Raw genomic sequence first — 26,086 nt, 5'->3', positions numbered from 1 at the left:
CTGAATAAATAAGCTAGTTTATGTTTTTCTACCTTGACATCATAGAATAGTGGAAAGACTGCTTAATTTGGTGTTCGAAGAAATGAATTAACAACAATAATAAAAAATATAATAGCATTTATATGGTGTTTTAAGGTTTGCAAAGTACTTTATGAATATAATCTCATTTTAATAATAATAACCCTGGGAGGTAGGCGTTATTATTATACCATTTTACAAATCGAGATACTGAGAAATAGATTAAGGGACTTCTTCAGATCGCACAATTTATTAAGTGTCTAAGATCTCCAGATCCAGGGCTCTACCCATTATATCACCTAATTACATTTGAAATCATTAAATTGCTACTTACTAAAACATGGTTCTTAGAAAATTACTTAATCTCTATGTGTTACAATTGCTTCTTCTACAAAACAAAGACAATAATACTTGAATACCTATTCTACAAGATTGTTATTGAGAAAGCACTCTGAACTATAAAGTTAATATAAAAATGAACTGTTATTTGTAATGATATTGTTACTCAGGGTTACCTGTTGGGGCTTTTGTGTTGGCTTTTTTGCTCTCTTGTTTCCCTTTCTCAGCCCAGACATAAACAGAGTAATCCACTCCTGGTCTCAAACCCGTCAGGATGGTGCTGGTCTTGTCCTTCCCCACTGGGATCTCCTTGGTCTCTCCATCGGCAGAGGTATAACGCACCATGTACCTGTCTATGACGGCCTGGACCGGGTCCCAGGATATAGTGGCTGTGTCCTCTGTCACGTGATCAGTTATCAGGTTCTTGGGGTCATCAATTACTTTAAGAAGAATGTTTGGAGAAGAATGAGCATTAGCACCAAATTAGGCAAAGCCACAATTTATTCTTATGAGTATGGGGTAGAAACAGCAAGCTTCCAGAAATATTGGACTTAATAATTATAGGGCATGAGAGTTGGAGGGACCTTATCATCAAAGCACTCTTTAGTCAAAGATGTTATTGCTTTCATGGATTAGGAGTGGGGAAGGAACATAAGGGAATAGATTTATAGCTCCCCAAATCATGGGCAGAACAGTTTCTCCAGAGTAACCTTTTCATCCAGCAATACCACTGGTTAAATTGATCTCTCCTATGCCATCCAGGGCACATAATTCTTATTTAAAGACCACCATAACCTAGCTCCAACCTGTGTGTTCAGTCTCTTTGGACATTATTTCACCTCCAACATCCTGCAATCTAGCCATATACCATATGTGGTCCCTCCTCTCTCCTGTCTCCATCTCTGAAATATTCTTCTTTCTTACCTCTACCTCATTCCTCTTTTTCTTCAAGATATAATTAGGGTTAATATTTACATAGCACTTACTATGTGGCCATACACTGTGCTTTGTAATTGTTATCTCATTTGATCTTCACAACAACCCTGGAAGGTAGGTGCTATTATTATTATCCCTATTTTATAGATGAGAAAGCTGAGGTAGTAAGCACTTCTGCATGAAGCTTTTCTTGATCCTTCTCCAACAAATTACTGCTATTCTCCCTCCCAAACTACCTTATATTAAACTACCTTGTATTCATTTGTATTTATTATTCATTTATACACATGGGTTTAATGTCTCTCCCATTAGAATGTAAGCTCTTTGAGAAGAGGAATATTTCATTCATTGTATTTATATATTCAGACTCTAGCACAATGCATGGCACATTTTTCAGTCATGTCCAATTCTTCATGACCCCTATTGGGGTTTTTCTTAGCAAAGATACCGCAGGAGTTTGCTTTTTCCTTCTCTAGCTCATTTTACAAATGAGAAAACTGAGGCAAATACATTAAATGACCTGCCCCAGGTCACACAGCCAGGAGGTGTGCCAGAGCCTAGCACATAATAGATACTTAATACATGCTTATTAATTTACTTAATGGTTGGTTTTAGGTAGAACTTCTTTATGAAAATCCTTACCCTCTATTTTGTAAGAATCCTAGACGTGGCAGACAAGTGTCTCAATAAAAAAGCCTTAGTAAAAGTTTAAGTACTCTCTTAAAGGGGGGGGCATTAATACAAAATGTCATTCATTCATATAAATAAACTTAGAGGCCATTTGAACATAATACTGTGGCCCTTCCTGTTTTTCTCAGACCTTTAATACTCTTAAACAATAAATTATTCCAACTTACTATCACCAATAGCAGACAGCAAAAAATCTTAAAAACTGCCACCAGGTGGCCATTTATGAATCAGAAAATGGTAGAGGCAAATTTGTTCCCATTGACAACCAAGGGTAATGAAAAGACTACAGAACTTGCAGTTAGAGAACATGGGATAAAATGTCTCTATCATTTAATAGTTTTGTGATCTTTATTTTACCTTTTAAGCTCAGTTTGCTTATTTTTAAATTGAGTTAATAATACTCATTAGCTAGAGCTTTTTGTTTTTTAGCACATAATGGACATAAAAGTGCTACCTAATGTGAGCAGTAACAGTTCTGTTACCTGTTGGGGCTTTGGTATTAGCTTTCTTGCTCTCTTGGTTCCCTTTCTCAGCCCAGACATAGACGGTATAATCCACGCCTGGTCTCAAGCCAGTCAGCAGAGTGGTGGTCTTGTCCCTCTCCACTGGGATCTCCTTGGTCTCTCCATCAGCCGTAGTGTAGCTCACAAGGTACCTGTCTATGACAGCCTGGACTGGGTCCCAGGAGATGGTGGCGGTATCCTCGGTTACGTGTTGAGTTACCAGATTGGTTGGGCTGTCAATTTCTTTAAGAAAAATATCCATGAAGAAAAGTTTAATGTTTCTCATTCTCATTCATACACACACACACACACACACACACACACACACACACACACACATTATCCAGCAAAAAATGTGTAAGTCCATTTAGCTACCCAGTGACTTCATTTTCCCCAACCTAAACTAGGGACACGTGGCCAGAAAAAAGATAGTCTCACAAAAACCAGAACATGTGGTTTTTCTGAAAACCTCTTTAGAAGTGCTTTTTTTTTCATAAAACAAGGAGCATCCCATTCCTTATCCCATCGCCTTAATTACATGCCAAGAGTTGTGGTGGTTTAAGCCTTTAACCAGGGTTCTGAAATTCCAAGTGGAAGCTAATAGCCTATAATCAGAACTACGTCTTTTAGATAAAGTCAACAATCCATTTTAACAACTAGAACTTTGTCCTCAAATTGTGTTCTTAAAAAGTTTTCATCAATCTCCAGTTTCCTCCTCTCCCTGTTTTTATGTAATATGCTATTTTAGTTCCTGTTCTTTGAACTTCAAAGAAGTTTAGTTCAATGATTCATAATTTCACTAGCATGGGTAATCCTGCCACCAGTACAGATTGCAACCCCTCTAGGCTCTAAGCACACAATCTTAGTGCGTTTCTGTGACTAAAAATATCATCTGTTGGCTAACCGTTTGGTGATTTAAACCTCTACAAAATTAATTTGCCCAAACTAGAATAATAAATATACTTTTATGTGTTGCCAGGCAATATGAAGATAAGTTTGGTCAAATATTTGGATGGGGGAGCCATAAACAACTGGAGAAGGTCAGGAAAGGTCTCTTGTAAGAGGAGACATTTGAGTAGAATTTTGGATAAAACCCCAGAGCAGAAAAAAAGAAATAGATCAGTCAAAAGGGAGAACTAGGCCAGTCCATATTATGACTACTCTGTAGAATGGGTTCTGCCCAAATGTTGCCACACAGCTCTTGAAATATTGTTTCTCATATCAAATGCCAATTTCTATTCATAATCACGGAGCTTACAATTTATGTTGATGGCAGAAAACATTGAATTAACTACAAATGAGCCATTTTTTTTTTTAACAATCTGTCAAAAAGCCAATTTTTTTTTTTATCTCTGAAAACATGGGTGGTCTCCCTAAGCAGGCTGCCCTGGATCAACAGATAGTACCAACCAGGGTGGAGCGTTCAGCAGAAAGAGAATTACATTGCCTCTCCAGAGTGAAGTCTTCTGGTGTCTGTGGGTCTCACAGTTGACTAACTGTCTATAGGAAGGATGTAAGTAAGCTTCAGGATTTGTGAAAGCTTAAAGGCATATTCAGTACATTTGTTTCTGTTGCATTAGAATGCCAGCCACCTCCTTATTCTCTGAAAAAGGTCTACATTATATGCACAATACCCACCAGTCACTGCAAGCCAAGATAAGCTTTCAACTCTTTGTCAGCCAAACGTTTCAGTCACCACAGTCCAGAAATGAAAATTAGAAAGTGTCAGCTAATTCTAGGAAAATGTTGCATGAACTTACAGTCTAATTAAGTGTGACTTACAATATGTGGGTGGGGGAGAGGGAGAAAACAACTTACGTATGTGCAAAAGCTTATTTGAGGCTAAAAAGGCAAAAATTCAATTATGAAAAGAAATCACGTTTGTTTCTCTGAATATTTTGACACCCCAGCTGTCAAAACTGGGCACCAGTCTCCTGATGCAAGATCACCCTTCTCCCTGAGGGAATTTCTCAGTTTTTATTTTTCTTCTCTCCTTGTAGGAGGCAGTATAATGAAGTTCTCTAAACATGATTTCTTGAGACATGGGAATTCAATATCAGTTCTGTAATTATGGGCACACAACTTAACTTCTCCAAGCCTCAGTTTTCTCATCTGTAAAATGGGCCTAAAAATGCCTATTCTTAATGATCAATTCTGATCGACATGGCTCTCTTCAATATTCAGGCCAGTTCCAATGATCTTGTGATGAAGAGAGCCATATGCATCCAGAGAGAGGAATGTGGGAACTGAGTGTGAGGACCACAAAATAGCATTTTCAATCTTTTTGTTGTTGTTTGCTTGTATTTTATTTTCTTATTTTTTTCCTGTTTTGTTTGATTTTTCTTCTGCGGCAAGATAATTATATAAATGTGTATGCATATATTGCATTTAGCATATATTTTTACCATGTTTAACATATAACAGTAATCCAATGATTACTTACTATCTAGGGAGAGGGTTGGGGAAGAATGGGAAAAACTGAAACACAAGATTTTACAACAGTTAATGTTGAAAACTATCCATGCATATCTTTGGGGGAAAAAAAGCTTTAATAATAAAATAAAATAAAATAAAATAAAATAAAATAAAATAAAATAAAAATGGCTGTTCTGTATAAGATTATTGCAAGAATCAAGTGAAATAAGATCTGTAAAAGGATCTTCAAATCTGAAAGCCACCGTATACATTTCAGCTGTCAGTATTACCTGTTAAGGCTTTGGTGTTGGCTTTCTTACTCTCCTGGTTCCCCTTCTCAGCCCACACATGGACAGTGTACTCCATGCCAGGGTTCAAGCCTGTCAGCAGAGTGCTGCTCTTCTCCTTGTCAACTGGCATCGACTTGACCTCTCCTTCAGCAGAGGTATAGCGCACCACATATCTATCTATGAGAGCCTGGACAGGATCCCAGGAGACACTTGCTGTATCCTCTGTCACTTGATCAGTCACCACATTGGTGGGACTGTCAATTCCTTCAAAAAAAAATCAAATAAATAAAATTAGTAATAGAGGATTCTTTGGGGGCTGTAGATGAGGAGGATGGCTAACTCAAAATATTCCTCATCTTGCCATTTTTGTCTTTATTTGGAAAATTGCAGCAGACTTATGTAAGTTTTCCCTGTCTTTCATTTAACTCCTTTCATGAGGTACTTAGCATTGTCCTATACCCAGATAGGGCAGCTAAGTAGCATAGTGGATAAAGTATCGGACTTTGAGACAGGAAGACTATCACCTCAGATTTTTCCTCAGTCTGCCTCAGTTTCTTCATCTGAAAAATGGGGAATAGTTCCTAATTTGTGCTTTTTGCAAATTTTAAAATCAAATCTAAATGAACTTCTTATAGAGATCCAATAGCCTAAAAAAAGATTGCAATGACTGTTCATATTCTGATAGGAAACCCCAGAAAACTTCTGGGGCAACCTCCAAGGGAAATCTCCAGAGAATCTATGGCTATACTAGGTAAATCCTCCACAACCATATTCCCAAGAATGAGATCTCTGACATTTTTATAGCACTTATTACAGATGATCAGGGGAGAGCTCTTGATTTTGGGTTTACCTCATGTGCTCCAATCCTTCACTGAAGGAAACGTTCTTTGATCCTATGTTGAACAAAGAGAGATGACTCTCAGCCATTTCTTATGGCTGATTCCCACAACTAGGGGATTGTGTTAAAGATTCCTGTTGACAGGACTGGGAAGAGTTGTCCAACTAGTGACTTTTAAGAGCCACAGAGAAGAAATAGTTTTTTATTTAAGAGATTATCTTATAGCAGTTTCTCTCCTCCTAGACTCATATGTATGGAGGAAAGTAGGAGATTTCTCTCCAAATCCTGATTGGACTTGCTGCATCACATCAAGAAGACATGGATTGTCCAACAAGGGGCCAGAGACCAAAGGAGGAGGTCAGAGTACATGTCCAGCTTCATGAGAGCTGCTTCACTCCAGCAAATGAGGGGCTTCCTTTGCTCAGCCTTCTCTCATAGGAATCTCTTTCTGTTTTTCTCATCTTCAGTAATGGTTCTAAGGGGCATTTCTAAGAGTTTTAACATGCCCAGTGTTTCAGGTCCTCACCTGGATCCAAAAAAGTTGGAAGGGGTGAAGGAATGAATAAGAAACATTTGGAACAGATGCAAGAATGCTAGGAAGAATAGGAAGAGAGATCAGGACTTCCTCAAAGTCTCAAATGTTTTCTTAATATGCAGTCTTGAATAATGCATCATACCCATATGATGTAGGTGCTTACCTATGTTTCCCAAACCACATCCCTCCATTCCAAGATCTATAACACATCCTCAATGGCAATAGGAACTTTAATTAACAGGGAAACCTTCCTGTATGTTTCAGGTATCCAACTACAGGGTGAAATGCATGAAAAGGAAGAAGGGAATGTCATCTGAGCTGGTAAGAATGAAAAGGAAAACATATTCTTTTCCCCTCTTTTTTCTTCCTCTCTCTATTGTAAAGATGGCTACTGAAAAGAGATATCTCCACTTGGCCATGCTTCCAGTTCTCAATACCCAGGAATAAATAGATGTGGGAAGGTGGATAATTTGGGGTATTTCTATGATAGAATCTTCAAGGAGGAAGATCACCACCAGAAGGGGCAAGCTCAGCAACTCTAAAACCACTCAGCATTATATCAAAAGCTATGGGGATGATTAAGCAAATTTTCCATTACAGATCCAAATGCTGGATGCTCTTTGAGTAGCTAAGGATTCCTGGCCAAGTCAGAGATGAGTAACAGCTGCAGAAGATGCTAGACAGACTTCTCCCCCATATCCTTCTGCTCTGACCTCCTCCACACATTAAAGAGATAGCCTCCTACCATTCAAAACTACAGGGACCTGTCTCTGATCAGTCTAAAAGAAAAAAACCCAAAGGTTCAGACACATGGGACCAACCTTTGAATTTAAAGCTTTCATTTTAATATATTTTCAATTTTATTTATTTATTTTTTAAATTTAATATAGGAAGACATCTCATTTTTTCAAGGGATAGGGACAAGAACTAGACTGTAATTTCACAGTATATAGAACTCTTTGGTGAAGAACTTCCCTTTACCAAAGCAGGGCTTCACTTTTACTGAAACATGTTCTTCAAGAATTGCCTAGAGAGCTGAGTTTAAGTGACTTACTCAAAAGGAAACCCAACTTATAAAAAAAATCTGAATTTAAATAACAGACAAGTTAGGAAAGATTTGTGACATTACCATGGATGTATTCCAATATTCTCACATTAAAAAATTGGACTAAGTCTATGCATTGCCAATGATAAGACCAAGTAACATGTGCCCACAGGCAAGAAGGCCTGAGTTAACATGCTTATCCCATAATTTCTTTCAACGCTTTCTATTAGGTGACAATAAATTGCAGGAGCTAATATTGGAATATTAGGGATTCAAGGAGGAAAAAAGTTTCTTGTGCTAAGCCACAAGAAAATAAATGTGGATACTATAGGCCCCTAATTAAAATTTTGTTTCTTTCTGAAAATGTATAGCAGTATTTTAGGTCAAGGTTTCAGCTCAACTCAAAGCAAGAGACAATAGTGACCATGGCAAAGCATTAAAGGTATGCACTCCACCAAAACACAGGCTCCAAGGGCCTAGAGGCCGAAAGGAACAATCTGAAGATACCATATAAAGCTACTGGGGGAAAGGGAGTAATACTTAAGGGGAAAGTTGCCCTTGGCCATATGGGTTCCTATTAATGTTCTATAAATTCTTTGAGTATGTATTCTTCCCGTTGACTGTGCATCCATGTAGGAGAGTGTATTCCAGTTTTCTAGAGATAGATTTTGTTGTTACTTTTCTTACTATGCTTTTGCTTTGAGTTGTTTTCTTTATCTATCAAAAAGTAAACACAGATGGAGACTTATGAACTATATGTTTATGTGTGCTGACTCAAAAAGTACTTTGAACTTAGGAAAGTAAACTTCTAAAGGGCCCAACCTAAAATTTTGGATTGTGATGGTAGTTATTGGAGATGCTACTGTCTATTTCCTGTGTTCCCACCATCAAACTCATAACTTTTCCTTCGCAGATTTCAGTTACATTTCATTATATTTTAAAGAAACTTAGTTGCTTACCTCACCCTGGGTTACCTGTTTTCCACTTGTTTCCTATCTTCATTTCAAAGAATAGTATTTCAGCAGCTGAAAATTTCAATCCTGACTCCCAAAGGAAATTGTCAAGATTGTTCTATCACTAACTTATTTATGATTCATTGAAAAATAAAGAATGTTTATGTAGGTCAATTCTTTCTCTAAAACAAGAACAGCCCGCATCACATCAACTTTGTGGCCATCATCCATTCTCCTAGCCAACAAATAGAAGTAATAAGAAAGATAGCTTGGAAGTTTGCTCCCAAGAATTGTCTTTTTACTCATTCTTATGATTGGAGATAAAGTATGGCTGTTAAATAATTGCTCCATCACACCCAAAGGTAAAAATGAACAATCCTAGGCCCTAATTCCACAGAGCAAATTAGGGGAGCAAGAAGATTGTGTTAGATCCGCCCAAAAATTAGATGAAAGAAAAGCTAACTTTCTTGATCAAATCCCCAGCTAATCATTTATTGGTATGCCTTGTGACAGCTGGGCCACCATGGTAACCGAAATCAGTAACAGATTTATACTCTGAGTTGCCAGTAGATTTTTTTTAATTGTATGTAGAGTTGGCCCACTTACAGAGCCCTTCTTCAGCCTGATTGCAAATCTGAAGTGCCAGTAACTCTACAGAAGTACAAGGTCTACAGTGTCTTGAGCATTCTTTTGTCATTATACATCCAGGAAAAGCTAGGATAAAGCATTGTTATCCTCTGATAGGGCAGGGAGAAGTGTGCTCAACTCTTTGAAAAAGTGAACCCTCCATTACTGTCTACTTTGCATCTTCATTATAGTGCCTGGCCCTTGATATCCCCAAATAAATAAATAAACTCACCATATAGAGAGTAAATTCTCCATAGCACACACATATTTATTTGACTATGGTACGAAAAATATACATATTCATAAAATACAATATTAGCTAGGATTAGATTGTGTTATTGTTATTAATTTGAATAGATAATAACAATTGGGGATAGTCTCTGGGCTAATTTATAATGAGTTGCACCCAAAACTTAACAAGAGCAGAACAGGCTAGATTGTTCTTTTAATGACCCAAAACCTCTCCTTGAAACAAAGGCTCGTTTTTATAATACCAATAAATTCTCGCAGTGTTGTATGGTTGTGAGACATGGAACAATACAATCCTGGAAGAATTTAAAATTAATATATCACTAGAAGACAATAGTGGCTGTGAGTAGGCAGCAACACATTATGAAGAGGAAATTATGATGGGGAGTAAGGGATATTGTCAAAGAAATATATGAGTGAAAAAGAAGATGAGAGAACAAGGAATAATTGATAGACACCATATGTCCTCCATTGGTAGCCTTACAATGACAAAAGAAAGCCCATTGGGTGTATTCAAGAATAAATAAATGGTCAACATTATGAAAAGGCAGTTTTCAAAGAAAGAAATCCAATCTATCAACAACTTTATGAAAAAATATTCTGAATTCTAATAAACGCAAATTAAATCAGCTTTGAAGTTCCCACTATCAAAAAATCTTGTTCTTAAATCAGTCAACCACTGAGTCAATAGACTTTTTTTTCCCATTTTTGATTCCCCTGGACCCTTGCTGTGATACATGGGTCTCTGGTTGGGATGAATCAGACCATCCTCTTGTTGATAAGCAATAAATGCAAAAAAAAAAAAGTGAACATTTTTCATATTAAAGGATTTCTCTCTAATCAGAAGTCCTTAAACTCTGATATCAGTTTTTAATGTCAAAATGTGGGATAAGAAAGCAGATTCTATTTGGGAAAAAAAGGAATTTTTTTGGCCAAGAAAATAAGTCTGAAAAGATTGTTCTGTTTTTCAGATGAAAGGTTTGATTAAAAGTTTCCCTTTGCAAAATACATATATTTAAGTCATTTAGTTAAATCTTTGTTGAATAAAAAATAATGTCCTGTATAGTTGAATATTCATAATAAATTTCCCCGGGTGCACATCCTAATGAAATGTTCTCTCTGTAACTATCCCTTAGAAGTTTGAAGGCTGGTGAAAATAGCAGGGAAAACTATTTTCTCTTTCCATATTCTTTCCCTGCATTCCTTTGTCATAATATCAGGCACTGAGTTTGGTACACATAACTACCCCTTCCCAGTCAGACCTGAATGATTCAAAGGACACCAAAGAGAAAGTTTTGGAAGGTGGCTGACTCGAGGTAGACAGCTCCAGCTAGGAATGGCACCTTTTTCTTTTGTTTTCCCTGTGTTTGATAATATGTGGCCAAAGGTGTTGAGTATCTGAGTTCTGCAAATGAAGGAGACAGACAGAAGAGTTCAAGTTTAAAGCATTGTTATTGTCATTTCACTTGAATGGACTCTTCATGATCTCATTTGGGATTTTCTTGACAAATATACTACAGCAGTTTGCCATTTTCTTCTCCAGTTTATTTTAAAGATAAGGAAACTGAGACAAACAGGGTCAAGTGACTTGCCCAGAACCACATAGCCAATAAGTAACTGAAGCCAGATTTGAACTCATGAAGATGATTCTTCCTGATTCCAAGCCTGGCATTCTACCTACTGTACCACCAAACTGCCTTAATGCTATCTCTATTTCAGCCTAAACCAAGGTTCGGCAATCTATAGAGCACATTATCCAGGGAGGCCATGGGAGACACATAAAGCAAGTTCTATAATAAGACTTTCTTCTTGACATCTCTCCAGATCACCATTTAACTTTTTATATACCTATCCTATGTTCCTCCTTAATTTAACATATTTGAAATAAATCTTCCTTAGATATTAATTAGTAATCATCAACTAAAAAAGCTTAAAGCATAATGTCTCCTCTGAAATGTTTGAATTATTTATGCAAGAGAGCCCTTTTTAAAAGATATTCCTTAGTCCTTGTCAATGAATAAATAAAAACTTGTCGGGTACCTCTAAATGTTGCCAGTCCCTGATCTACAGAAGTCACAAATAAGAAGCAAAGGTTAACTACATCTCTGTCCATCCAACTATAGGGATTCTAGTAAAAGGTGTATCCTACTTAAATAGCAGGAAATAGTCAAGGATAAGAGTTCATTGTTATTGCAGACTTTCTAGAAGGCCAAGAAAATGAGTAATGTCATCTAATCACAGAATAATCCAAATATGATCCATTTTTATGTTAGAAATAGAATAGGACAGATTTACTGTTGAAATCATTATCATTCTCCTTTCCTACGTGAAAGTAAAAGAAAGGATAAAGATTTAAAAATTTGATATAACACAAATAAGCCATTGAGACAAATAATTTGTTCATTTATATCAGTAAATTAATTCACATTCATCAATTAACATCCTCCTTATACTAAATTATCAGAAAACTCAGGTACATGTTTTAGATACTATGAATTAAGGTACTATCCAGGGAGATTATCTGCCTAAAATTGAATCTGAGCTGATATGGTCTGATTGAAGTATTCTAAAGTCTGTCCAAAGCTAGAATTATCAATACTATCTAAGTTGCTGACAGAACCATGGCAGGCTTGTGAGAATCAAGCTGGTGTCTTTGGCATACATCAGAGATTAAGATAGAATTATAGCTTCTCATCTGGTAGAGGGGAGCTATGACATCATTGTATTTCCCTAAAAAATGTTAAAGAATTCCAAAAATTTAAAAAGAAAAGATAATGTGATCTACAACTTTTTTTTTATCCCAACATATTTCAGCTTTGAGGAACTCAGAATGGCAGCTTTTTCTGAATAGTTAATGGTAGTTTGTGGGAGATTTCAGTTAGAGATCATATGAATATGAATGGCCTCCATATGAGACTCAAGAAAAAAATCATAGAAATTGTATCAGTTACTAAGCAGTGATTTTTTCTAAGGCTCTGAGGGAGAAACTTCACCAACCATAATGTTGGTTTGTATTTTTATTTGCTGTTTTGAGGACCAGCCTGATTCTGAGTCTTGGTTTTATTTTTCTACAGACAGATGCTTAATTGACGTCACATGAGTGTCTACTGTGAATCAAACCTTTCCCCTTCATACTCTTGTTTTAACTAGTAATTCAACAGAAAAATACCCAAATTGTACTATTTGTTCTCTCATTCTTTTATGTGGTACTCTTGAATTCCTCCCTGGTTTGAGGACAAGGTGATGACAAAAGTTTGTAGAAAACTGACTTTTCATATTAAAGACAATGAATTGTATTCGTATTAATTAATGGGTCTTCTGAATTGGGGGGTTTTCTTCTCAAATCCATTTTTATCTTTTTTGTGTGCAGATAAAAAATATAAACTCTGTTTTGAATCCAATTATCTTTGCCATACTTTTGAGATTTAGTTCCCTCCAGCTTCATGATTCAACAAAAAGTCAATTGAACAAATATTGTTTTACTAGGAGGCAATAGTGAAGCTAGGCACTTCACTAGGCAAGATAAGCAATACAAAAATGAATAAGACATAGACCCTTCCTTCGTTTGAGGAGTTTACTATTTTATTGCAAAATCAGGACTTAAAAAGTGAAATAACAGCAAAAGATAACGTGAAGTTCATGCTCTGCAAATTCTGATCACTGTGGGTTAGAGCATCTTTATGGAGTAAACAGAATGTGAATGAGGCTTTGTAGGAGAGATAATATTGGGATAAGGAAACTTTCCAGGCCAGAGGAACAACTTGAGGAAAAAATGGGTCAAGAATGAACAAGTCATATCTAAACGATAGTGAAAAGACGAGCCTGACTACATAGGGAAACAATGGGGAATAAATTTGGAAAGGTATAATGGGTCCAGATTATGTAGAGCCTTGAGAGAAGTCATGGGGAGTGGGAAATGACAGAAGACACAACATGATGAGAGTATTATCTGAGGAAGATTAATCTCACAATGAGGAGTAAATAGGCTACAGCATATTTCTAATGATGACTTCTATCTACATAAATGTGGAATAAAGACATATATGTGACTGGAAAAAGAAAATGTTATCTTTTATATCTTCCACCAGTTACAGAGTGAAAGCAAGCTACAATATATAGACAACCTGTACATTACATGGGAAATGCAAAACTTCAAAAACTCAAGGAAAATCTTCAGTGCTTTAGGTAGGTCCTTAATTGGATGTGGACAGGGAATCATAGAAAATAAAAAGGTACAAACGGGTTGCAATCTGCACTGGTAGAGGAAGTATGCTCATGTTAATTAGATCATAGATCCATGGAAATACCCAAATGAACTGGAGTAGAGAAAGATTATAGAAAAAATACAGTTTACCAACTCATTAAAATTGTTTATTAGCCAAACTGCTATCCAAATTTAGTGTTCTATTCATTATATTTCTTAAGCAAACAAAAATATGAACTTAAAGAAGCATTTTTTTCCTCTGACCCTTTATAAAGTGACATGCCACACAGTAAGGGAGTAACTACAGCAGCATCACACTGAATTTTAGCCCTATATTGTATTCTATTCCAAGCAGTCAAAACTAGCTGTTGTAAGAATAAAACTGACCCGAACAAAGAAAAGTTTTCTCAGAGAAAGGTTCTTGATTAGAAAATTCTCTTCTTTCTTTATATCTTGCTAAAGAGATTCCTCTCAGTCCAATAGCATTATATTCCACATTAAAAATTTAATTCTGTTTCTAATGATAATAATGCTAAAAAATGATGGCAAAGATAATCATCCCACCATGCTTTCCATGTTTTCCCACTTAACGTCAATTGTCATGAAATGTTTTCAGCAGTTCTCTTAAACTATGACACTTTGGTTACTTTGGCTAATGGATAAATAAGACAAGATCATGGCAGCTTTTACAGTATGTGTATTCATTTTTCTCTTAACAATTTTTCTCTATCCTCCCTGCTGTCAATTTCTGGTGTAAGGAATCTGAGTCAATTATAGATGGATAAACTTATAAAGCATAGAGAAGCAATGGAGGGTAAAAACAGCTTAAAGAAAACTTGACAAGATGTCCAACAAAGAAAAGAGATGCCAGGGACATTAAAAGTAAAAAATGAATAGGAGAAAATAGAATAAAATGGAAAACATCTGTAAAGATAACACTGACAAACTGTTTTCACAAAGACAGTATAACTACATTTGGATTCTAACATCACAGGCCTAAATGTGTCAAAAACAGAGAAAGAACTGTCACTAAAAAGAACAAAAATGGCAAAATTCATTGTGATAGACCCAATGTATGTAGAGAAAATCTGATGGAAGCAGGACAACCGGGAAGACATTGAGGGACTGATATACAAAGTTATCTGAAGAAAGGGAAGATACCAAAGGCACAGGGGGGAAAGAATCTCAGATTAAAAAAAAAAAAAGTTGACTAAGGAAACCTCAACAAGTACCAACTTAGAAGTCTCTTCCCATCTATACAAGATATTCATGATTATCACCTAAATCCAAATGCATACATTGATAAAGGTATTATTCCTGTGGGAACAAATAAATTTTTGCAAATTGTATTCAACAAAAACCAATGTTATCAAATAACAAAAGTCTTGGAAATGATCAACTATCAAAACTGTTCAAATGAGCTTACAAGCTATCAGAAATAATTTTTCTCTTCAAAACCCCCAATTTTAGAAGAAGATTGCTGTCACATGAAATTTTTTTCCCTAAAACACTAAGTCTGCCGCTCTCCACCTATCCACCCCAATAGATGTCTATCGGGAAAAGAAATATATCTTCCCATAAACTTATTCTTCCCTATCTCTTATGAGATCCAGAATTTTTATATAGGGAGAAGATAAAATAGCCAAAAGAAACATCATGAGGAGAGGCAGGATTAAAATCTGAGAACATTTCCGAAGGAACCCTTACCAGTTTTGCCATTCAGGGAAATTGCTTTGCCTTCCAACCCATCTCTTATAGGTACCACAGTGATCTTGTATTCAGTGCCAGGTTGCAAACCTATAAAGGAGCCAACAGAAACAGCATTATGGATTACTGAAAATGCTTCATTCAACAGAGCAGCATTTTTAAGTCCCAGAGCAGACATCCTAGAGATTGTCCAGGTTTCCTTTGGATCAGAAGCAAATGAGATACCAAGCTCCTCCTTAAAGTATACATCTAAAAGGCATGCTAGCTGAAACTAATGCAATCAAGAGTGGCCCGTGAGGAATTCCTCTATATAGTGGATACATTCAGTAGATATGAAACCAGAGGTATAAGGACACTTCCTAAAGCTGATTACATTTTCTCCATTTGTGAGAAAGAAAGTCAGTAGGGACCACCACTTTCTTTTTGATTTGATCTATGGACACAAATACTTTACTAGTAACTGAAAACACTCCTGAAAGGATCTTTCCTTCTCAACATAATAATCACTTAAAGACTTTTAAAGGCTATTCCAACCACTGGGGCAGCTCAATTGTCAGTAATTCTGGGAATGGAAAGTTGGACTCAGAAGATTAAATCTGCATACATGGACTCTCTCTGTCTCTCTGTCTGTCTCTCTGTCTCTGTCTCTCTGTCTCTGTCTGTCTCTGTCTCTCTGTCTCTCTCTCTCTCTGTCTCTTTCTCTCTGTCTCTGTCTCTGTCTCTCTGTCTCTCTCTCTCTCTGTCTCTCTCTCTCTCTCTCTCTCTCTCTCTGTCTCTGTCTCTCTCTCTGTCTCTCTGTCTGTCTGTCTCTCTCTCTCTCTCTCTCTCTCTCTCTCTCTCACACACACACACACACACACACACACACACACACACACACACACACACATACTCATGAGAAAGGAATTCAGATCCATTTTCTGAAATATTAGACTCCTAAGAAATGTCCCACTAAAACCTTCTAAGTAGGCAGATCAGAGAGATGGTAGGCAGCAATGGAATACTGAGGCAGGATCTGAAAGCCTGAGGTTTTAGCTTGATCAGAAAGTTTATCATGTCTACAAAATTCAAGGATAGGGGTTCAAGTGTACCTGGTCCTCTCTGTGTGGCAACTGTTATTGAGAGGTAGATTTCCCAGAGTTACTGAGAAGCAGACTCCCTAGAAGTAGATTTCATCCTCACACACCATTCCCTCCTCTCCCATAGTTCCCTCAGCCTTTGCACTGGACATCACCTCCCATACTGAGTTAAAGTTCCATTAGCAATTTAAACTTTTCTCACCTGTAATGTCGTATCTGCTCTTGGGGTCACTGCTCTTGGGCACAGTCACTTCCTCCACTTCCTGCCCTTGTAAGGTGCCATACCTGAGTTTGTAATAATCAACCTCCGCAGGTGGATTCTCCCATTCCACATCCAGAGAGTACTCTGTCTCATCAGTCACCCAACCAGTGCCAATCACAGACATATCTAGGGTACAAGGAGAGAAAAGAAGGAAAAAATTAAAAGGAAATAAGATAAAAAGGCACAAGCAGACCTCTAACTATCCCCCAAGTCTTTGTTTTATGTGTGAAGACTTAAAACCAGCTCTCTGACAACCTTGCAAGAGAAACCTTAAAGATACACATGCTAATTGAACAGAAGAGTTGGGGTTAGATCTTTTCCTCTTTCCTGTTCTCCCTTCCTCTCCATTCCTATTCCCTCGCCAATAGACCTTTGTCTTGAAACCCTCATCTCTCTCTATGCCCATTTGTCAGACATCCTTCTGAGACCTGAGGTCAAGGAACAAAGGCTGATATAAAGTATTTCAGCACAGTAGCCAGATTTCCTTGCATTCATATATTTGTCTCTGCCTCTGCTTTCAGAGAGCTAGCTACAGAACATGAGGTCCAGACACCTTGATAAAAAAGTTCAAGAATTAGCCTGGGGAAGTCTAAGCCATTTCCTATTGATTAATTCTATGGTAACACAACCACACATTTCCTCAGCTTTGCCAATTCTATTGTCCTCTTCCACCTATTTTCAGCCACCATAATTAATCAATCAATACATATTTTTAAAATCTGAATGCTAAGCCCTGTATTAGCTAACAGGTACATATATAAAAATGAAACAATATTTGCCTTATATTCTATCAGGAGAAATAAAATGTGTATATCAAAGAATTCACAAAATATATGCAATATAAATCTAAGATAAATAGGGAGGAGCACTAGCAGCTGAGAGAATCAAAGAGGTAAAGAGTAAATGTGGGACAATTAGTGCAGAGTATGGAGTGTGGAGTCAGAAAGATTCATCTTCCCAAGTTCAAATCCAATCTCAGACATTAGTTGTGAAACTCTGAGCAAGTAATTTATCTCTGTTTGCCTCAGTTTCCTCATCCTAAAACAAGCTGATGAAGGAAATGGTCAATTACTCTGCCAAGAAAATAGAAATTGGGATCAAAGAGAGTTAAAAATGATTGAAAACAACAACAGCATAAATGGACTTTAAGCGTACAGGATGCCAGCAACAGTCCTTTAGAAATCCCTTATTTCTTCTCCTCTTCTCAAGCCTTTAATGTAAAGGTTTCCCAGGGCGAAGACATGGAGTCAAATGTTAGATCTTACCACTCTGGGAATGTACAGTTTTCCAGATTCAGAATATTTCAAATTCCACAACTTCCTATTCTCTTTTTTATAAACATTAAACTCATTATTTGCCCTCATTCTTACCTTTAATCCCTTGCCCCATCCCTTGCTAGTCTAAATAATCAAATTTCTCCACTCCTCTCCTAAGAATGCTGTGTTCTTAGAGAAAGTCATAAATTAGGCTGATTTCATCCTCCATAAATTTATGCTATATAGCTTCAATTGGGTTCTCACTGTGGCTCAACCATCCTTCAGTTCTACCTTTATCGACTCATTTCATGCCCCAGATATTGTGTCAATTATTTTCCTTCCCTCACAAATATAGCTCAGCACTTAGTACACAGATGGTTTAGCCTTCTACTCATTTGGCTGAGATTAAAGCAATTTCACATGAACTGCCTCAGGACCCTACCTCCTATGTTCCTAAGCCTTTCTCAATATGATTTCCCCATCTCTTCTTCCTTCTTTCTCTTTCCTATCCCATTCTTTACTGCCTCCTCCAAAAATATTCCCCAGGAATTGTCTTTCAGTTCTCCTCCACTGGCTCCTTTCCATCTCTCTACAAATGCACTCATCTCACCACAATCTTAAAATAGTCATCTATACTTTTCTACTCCATCAATAATAATCCCATCACTTTTCTCCCTCTTTATTGCTAAACTTCTTTAAAAAGTTCCATACACCCCACTTCTTCACAACCCATTTCTCAAAGCTTTGCAACCTACCTTCTGCTTCCACTACTCTATTGTAAATATTTCCAAAAAAGAAACCAGTTCTCACCTCCCATATTACAATAGGCAAATAGCAACCTTCCTGGGCTTCCATTTTCTCATTTGTATATAAGGGAGCTTTTGGAGATCATCTAATATAGGGGCGTCCTTAATAGAGCTTGCCTGATAGTGTCCAGATTCCCTAACATGAAAGTCCTCCTCCTCTGATGGGTTATGAAGCCTGGACAAGCCAGAAAAGGATATGATCTTAAAAGTGGGAAGATTGAGATAGTCCATCTCTTTCTGTCTCACACTCTTTCTTGTTCTGTCCTGAGAGCAAATGTTACAGTTCACTTAAAGTATAGTAATCATGAATTGAAATTTTGAAACTGTTATAATAGTCTTCCAGATTTTATTATCTATTCCTCCATCTATCCATTCCTCACATCACTGCCATAATAAGCTTTCTTTTTCATAAAGGTAGACATGTTATATCTCAAAATTTCTGTGAGAAGGGAAGGATTTTTTCCCTCTGCTCTCCCTTTTCTAGCTTGGCTCTAAAATACGAATCTGGGAGTATTTGTTTCTGTTCCCTTTCATTTGTCTTTCTTGTTTTCAGATGCCAGATGTGACCACCCTTCAATGTGGATAGGATCTGTCTTTAGCCCTTTTCAATCCCTGCACTCTTTCCCTTGGCAATCCAATTTATTATAATGGTATCTTGACTGGAATCTATATATGCAGTTCTGACCTCTCACCTATCATATCCAGAATCACAGAATTTAAGGGTTGGGAAGGACTTCAGTAGCCATTTAATCCAACCCAAAGACAAAAAAAATCCCTACTTTAACATAACTGCCTAGTGGTCAACTGGCCTCTGCTTGAAAGTTAACAACAAAAAGGAGCCTACCACCAATCAATTGCTAAATACTATTCTTACTCCACCACCACATTCCTTACATTCTCCCTTCCTCCACTGCTTAAAGGTCCTCATGATTACCTCCTTGTGCTATTGTAATAATCTTCCAGATTCATTATCTATCCTCTGCTTTAATTCATTTGTCATTCCACTGCCATAATAATCTTCCTTTGACAGAAATTGAGTCACATTATACCTCTGTTCAAAATTTCGTCAACAGTTCCCTATTATCCTAGGAGTAAAGTTCAAATTCATTTTCCTAGCATTTAAGACCCTCCAAATCTTGCACCAGACTGCCTTCCTATTCTTAATTCATATTGCTTCCCTCCATGCACTCTATAACCCAAACAAACTTTGATTCCCAAACATGGCTCTTGCTTCCCTGCCTCAGTTGCTTTTCTTGCCCTGATGCCTATGCCTGAAATGCTTTCCGTCCCCCTCTTCATCTGTTGAATTTCTATCCATTCTATATATTCCAACATAAGTTCCCAAGCCCTCCTGGGTCCTTTCTTCATTCATTCATTCAATAAGCATTTATTAAGTGTTTGCTACATGCCAGGCACAGTTCTAGGCAGAAAACAATATAAATGTAGAAAATTAAGTACAAAAAATATACAAAGCCTTAAGGAAGCAGGACTTAACAATTGGGGGGGGGGGTTGAGATGGGCTTCCCAGAGGAAACAGAACTCAAGCTAAGTTTTAGAGAAAACCAGAGATCTACAAAATAGACATGAGGAGAGAGTGTATTCCAGCCATGGAGATCAATCTTTGCAAAAGCGAAGAAAGTAGAGATAGAAAATCCTATATGAAGAACAGCAAATAGTATGGCTGAGATTAAAGCCATTTTCATGATAACAAAGATGTCTTAATTTCAAATTAGATGTTGATTTAATCAGATCTAATTGATAGATATAATTCACATAAACAAAAACTTCTTGGGGGCGAGGTGTAGGCAATCCCCAATCGTTTTTAATATACAAAGGAGTCCTAAGTCCAAAAAGCTTGAGAACTGCTGCTGTAGCTAACTCTCAATGAGGAAACTCCCTCTGCAAATATAAATTAGTATTTTCCCTGATCATGGTCATATAAATGAGTCAAAGATGGGACTTGAACCCAGGTCTTCTGGATGCTCAAAAGCATACTGCCTGAGTACATTATGAAGGGCTTCAAAAATCAAACAGAAGAGTTTTTATTTTATTCTAGAGGCAAAAATGTCTTGAACATGAGAGAATATGATATATATATATATATATATATACAATGTACTGCAAATAGTATATATAGGTTTTTTTATATATATAACACTCTCTATATAGAGAGAAAGAGTTATATAAAATTGTGCTTTGGGAATATCACTTTGACAGCTATGTGGAGACTGGATTGAAAGAAAGACAGCCTAGAGGCCAAAGAACAATTATAAGGCTATTAACAACAGCCCAGGCTAGACATAGTGAAGGCTTGAACATGTTTGGTGACTAAGAGAATGGAGAGAAGGAGATGGATGCCAGATATGCAAGACTTGGCAACTGATCAGAAGTGGGAGTGAAGGAGAAAAAAGAAAGAGATAAGAAATGTAGAATCTAGAGATGAGAATGTAGAGAAATGTAGAGATAAGAAAAGATGAAGACAAAATTTAACCCTTTTCCTTCTTTGCAGAGGTAAGAAAGTGGGTTTATAATGTAGTATATACTGTCAGAATCGATGACTTTGGCTAAACTGTTTTTTCTTCTCTTTTTTGTTGTTGCTTATTATATGGGATGGTAGAGGGAAGAATATATTTAGAAACTAGGGTGATATAAAAACAAAAGATACAAATAATTTTAAATATTTTCTTGCTTAGAGACTGGATTTAAGGAGAAAAACTTGAGCTGGTTCCAGGGAAGATTAATGAAAAAGGTTATGAAAAAAGTATAAATTTGAAATTTTTCAAACAGAATAACAAAAACTTAATAATCACATTCAAAAAATATTTTAGTGAAAGTGACTCCCAAGCCAATTTCTCCCTGAGGACAAAACCAGAGAAAATATGTTTAACTTGAATCAGGAGAGACATAAAGACAAACTTCATGGTTAGGGAATTTTACGAGTTTTTGGAACAAGAGAGATTACTTAATCTTTCTTCCTTTTAAGACCTTTCAGAAATACAGTGCCATTCATTAGTCTAAAATGGTCCAAGTGCCAGCTGCTCTGCCTAAAACCAAAGATTTCAACTAGACAATTTTAAGATGCTCTTTAATCATTCTTAAATGAACACTTGATTATCTTACAGCTATTGACTTTTCACCCTCAATTTCCTCATCTGTAAAATGGGTATAGTAATAATACCTACCTCACAAGATTGTTAAAAAGAATTATATGAGATAATGCATGTCAAGAGCTTTACATGCTGTGTAAATGTGATCTATTATTATTGTTATGAATAATATTGAATTAGCTTCCAATATGAGCTTCCTTTTTCAAGTCTCTCCCCACTCCAGTCCATTCTCCACATAACTACCAAAGTGACAAAGTTTAAGGGACCTCCCCCCACTTACAGATGAAGAAACTGGGGTAGGGTGACTTGCTAAGGTCACACAAGGGGGGATCTGAATGTAGGTTCTCTGCATTATAGAATGGACTCTTGTTCATCCTAAAGCCCTTTAGAACTTGGCTCTAACTGGCCTCTTTAAGCCTAATTTATGAGAAAGTACCCCCCTTCAGTATTCTAGAGTCTCAGCAGGACTTGTTATTATACCTTTCAAACGATAACCTACCTTCTTTGTTCTTGTCTATGCCCCACCCCAGGAGAGCAGTCCTTTCTCTCCTTTGCTCCTTGAAATCCCTAGTTTTCTTAAGGACTCAGCTCAATGCAAAGTCTTTTCTGATTTTTTGAACCACTAGTATTCTTTCTTGTTGATTTTTTTATATTTCATATACATATAATACATAATATGTGTATGTACATGTATATATTAACATGCATGTATACACACATACATATATATGTGTGGGTGTGTGTCTTCCCAGTAGAATGTAAACTCCTTAAGAGCAGGGACTTTTGTATTATTAGAAACTATTACAGTGTTTGTCACACAGTAGGTGCTTAATAAATGCTTATCAATCATCACCTTGGAAGAGGAGTCACTTGAATCTCTAATTCACTCCCTAGTGAAGTGTTTATAGTAACAGGGAAGAACAAATTCCACTCCAGAGATTGCCAAGTGACTTAAAGATTATTTTTCTTCCCCTCCCAAAGTAAGATTAAAAAGCACCAAAATTCCAGCTAAGATGCCTCACTGGGTCATGGCAACATGACAATGACCCTGTAGAGCTCTGTCAGCAAAGTATAAGTTCTGGCCAGTCTTACCAAACTGGACAGGCATTGGACACCAGCCTAGCAAGGGACTGTGCCTGGGATCTGAGGGCCAGCCTACTTAAGTTTGGAGAAAGCTAGTGACCAGATGATGAATTTTTCCATCTCAACAACTCATGAAGACTGTCTACCAAAGCCAAAAAGGACTTCCTGTGGTCAGTGCCTATTTTGAGTCTTTATAATCTTTGAAATAAGTCAAATTAGGCAGCACTTAAGTCATGCATTAGGGGTAGCTAATCTTGACCTTAAATCTGGGTGTAACTCAGGAGCTACTTGGGCTCTACAGTACCAAACTACTCTAAAATGGACCCAAGAAGACCACGGTCACTCAAGAAGTTGAGGGCATAGAGTCTGGGCTTTGGTACTCCAGGATACCTTGGAAATCTCAAGGTACTCCAAGATTTTTCATTGGATGTGGTAATTTGTAGGGAATAAATCACACCTCCCTCGCCCTGCCAATATTAAGATACTACAGGCTTCCAAGATTTACCCAATCTAAAAACCTCCCAAGTTGCTTTCAGGGAGAACCTTTTTGTTGTTTTGGACCACTGGCATTATGATAAAGTCTATGAACCCTCCTCAGAATGATATTTCTAAATATATAAAATAAGATACCAATTATCTTGAAATACACTCATCAAAATACCCTTTAAAACAATTATAATGGATCCCAGGGTAAGAAACTACCATGAAATTTAGGTACAGGTCAGGATACTCAGCTGTCTAAATGTAGAAATTAGATAATAAAGTCTATATTGATCTAGGGGTAATTGATGACTACTTAACATATCATGAATGCTTAAGAAATGTCTATCTTTCTATCTAACTGTTAAATTGTTGGCTGCCAACAGATACAAAAATAGAGTTTGGATGATTTTTACTTGGCTTGTGAGAAGAGTGGAGTGAGATTCTTCTCATGGCCATCATGGACATCCTTATGTCCTTTACCTGTAGAGGCTAGCAGATGCTGTGGGTCACTGGAAGTCCCCTTTTTCACATTGCGTAACGTGACAATATACTTGGTACTGGGCTGCAGGCCAAAAATCTCATAACTTAGCTGATCTTTGGGAACTTTAGTCTGCTTCATTGAAGTTTCCAGTCCTAAGGGATAGTAACTGAGCAGGTAATGGTCTATATCCACTTCTGGATCCCAGTTCACCAGCAGAGAGTCTTCCGTGCTCTTGAGTAGCTGCAGATTCTGGGGAGGAGGAACTAGAAACAAAAAGAGTGGGGAGAGAGAGAGGAATCCATCAATAGGGATTTATTAAGCAGCTCCCAAGTCCTTAGTTCTTTCCTAGGGGCTAGGAGAGAACCCAGGAAGGTAAATGAGAAAGACAAGTGACAGAATGCCAGAAAACAAGGGACATAATAGTCAGGGTACTTTACCAGTCAGACCATACTAGACTAATACATACAGTTTTGGACACAACATTTTAAGAACATTGACAAAGTAGAGAAGGAAGGAAGGAAGGAAGGAAGGAAGGAAGGAAGGAAGGAAGGAAGGAAGGAAGGAAGGAAGGAAGGAAGGAAGGAAGGAAGGAAGGAAGGAAGGAGGGAGGGATAGAGGGAGAGAAGGAGGGAAGGGAGGAGGGAGGGAGGGAAAGAAGGGAGGGAGGGAGGAAAGGAAGGAGGGAGGAAGGAGAGGGATGGAAGGGAGGGAAGGAAGGGAGGATGGAGGAAGGGAGGGAAGGGAGGGAGGGAGAGGAGGAAAGAAAGAGGGAGGGAGGGAGGAGAGGGATGGAAGGAGGAAAGGGAGGGAGGAGAGGGAAGGGAGGGAGGGGAGTGAAAGGAGGGAGGGGAAAGAAGGGAGGGAGGGGAGTGAAGGGAGGGAGGGAAGGGAGGAAGGAAGGAAAGAGGGAGGGAGAGAAGGAGAAAGGGAGGGAAGAAAGAAAAACAGAAGGAGGAAAGGAGGTAAAGTGGAAGAAGGAAAGAAAGAAGGAAGCAGAAGGGAGGGAGAGAGGGAAGAAAAGTTAGAACAGGAGTAGCCTGGGTAGTATCTGCTTCTCACCCTGGGAACAGTCAAGGCCAGTGAAGCCCTCCTCACAGTAGCACTCTCCTGTGTCACAAAAGCCATGGCCGCTGCAGTCATTGGGGCATCTCTTCTCACTGCAGTCCTCCAATGTGAAATCTTCATGGCAATGGCAAACGCCCCTCACACAGATCCCATTCCCACTGCAGTTCTCGGGGCAGGGCAGATACCCACAGTCCTCACCAAGGTACGGCTCATCACAAATGCATCGGCCATCCACACAGCGCCCGTGGTCACTGCATCCCCCAGGACAGCTTGGCAGGGAGCAGTCAGGCCCTCCCCAGCCTTCGTCACACCTGCATCCACATGTGTCCTGGGTGAAAATGCCGTGTCCACTGCAGAGGTTGCTGAGACCTGAGAGCAGGTATTTCATGTCCCAAAGAATAGAGAAGGAGGACGGAATAGGGTAGATAGAGGAAAAAGGAAAAACCAATAATGATGATTTGGAAACACCAAGGGAGATCTGAGAATCTTCTTCCCTAGAAATCTTAGAAAAATAACATTCTATTTCATGTCAACTCATCTATCGATCAACATTGATTCAAAAGTGCTTTGTAGACTCAACTAAACAGGAGTTAATGAAGGATGGTGAATCAGGGCCTGAAACAACCTGTTTCAGACTCCCCCACAAAACCATCATCCAACCCAGTTCTTCAATTCTCCAACAAAAGATTAGACAAACCATTTTATTTCCCCTTTTCTTATCATTCCAAGTAATGTTTATAACAATTCTCCTGATGCTTCCCTTTTCTGTGATTCTTTTTTTTTTTTTTTTTTAGGGGGGGAGATGTGAGAACAGAAAACTACATTTATGATTTTTGTTTGCATGAAGTGCAAACAAAACAAGGGAACATACTTTGTCAATATTGACTGGCACCTATCCTGCAATTTATAGTAACAGAGAACTGTGACTCCAAGGTCAGTTCTCTATCTATTACACAATGGTTGCCTCTTATGGTAAATCCATAATAATAAAAATAATAATACCTCACATTCATGAGAGGTAATACAATACTACAGAGCTGACCTTAGAATGATGAATATCTGAGCTTGAATTCTTCCTCTGACATATACTGGCTCTATGACCCTGAGCAAGTGAT

General features: G+C 37.7%; 1 protein-coding gene across 4 annotated transcripts in view; it reads right to left on the bottom strand.

The window, feature by feature from the left end:
- The window catches only part of TNN (tenascin N), an 86,438-nt gene that overhangs the window by 43,747 nt on the left and 16,605 nt on the right, over positions 1-26,086 (bottom strand). For all 4 annotated transcript variants that reach the window (XM_074308420.1, XM_074308422.1, XM_074308423.1 and 1 more), the window contains exons 3-9: positions 24,966-25,340; positions 23,906-24,169; positions 16,631-16,816; positions 15,350-15,439; positions 5,192-5,455; positions 2,466-2,729; positions 534-797 (exon numbers count right to left, since the gene is read on the bottom strand). In XM_074308420.1, the coding sequence (XP_074164521.1) occupies positions 534-797; positions 2,466-2,729; positions 5,192-5,455; positions 15,350-15,439; positions 16,631-16,816; positions 23,906-24,169; positions 24,966-25,340 (1,707 nt within the window). The remainder of the gene's footprint in view (positions 1-533; positions 798-2,465; positions 2,730-5,191; positions 5,456-15,349; positions 15,440-16,630; positions 16,817-23,905; positions 24,170-24,965; positions 25,341-26,086) is intronic.

This window comes from Sminthopsis crassicaudata, chromosome 4 (genome assembly GCF_048593235.1).
Source record: "Sminthopsis crassicaudata isolate SCR6 chromosome 4, ASM4859323v1, whole genome shotgun sequence".
Lineage (NCBI taxonomy): Eukaryota > Metazoa > Chordata > Mammalia > Dasyuromorphia > Dasyuridae > Sminthopsis > Sminthopsis crassicaudata.
The sequence above is the reverse complement of the archived record's forward strand: the minus strand, read 5'-3'. Positions and strand labels throughout refer to the sequence as shown.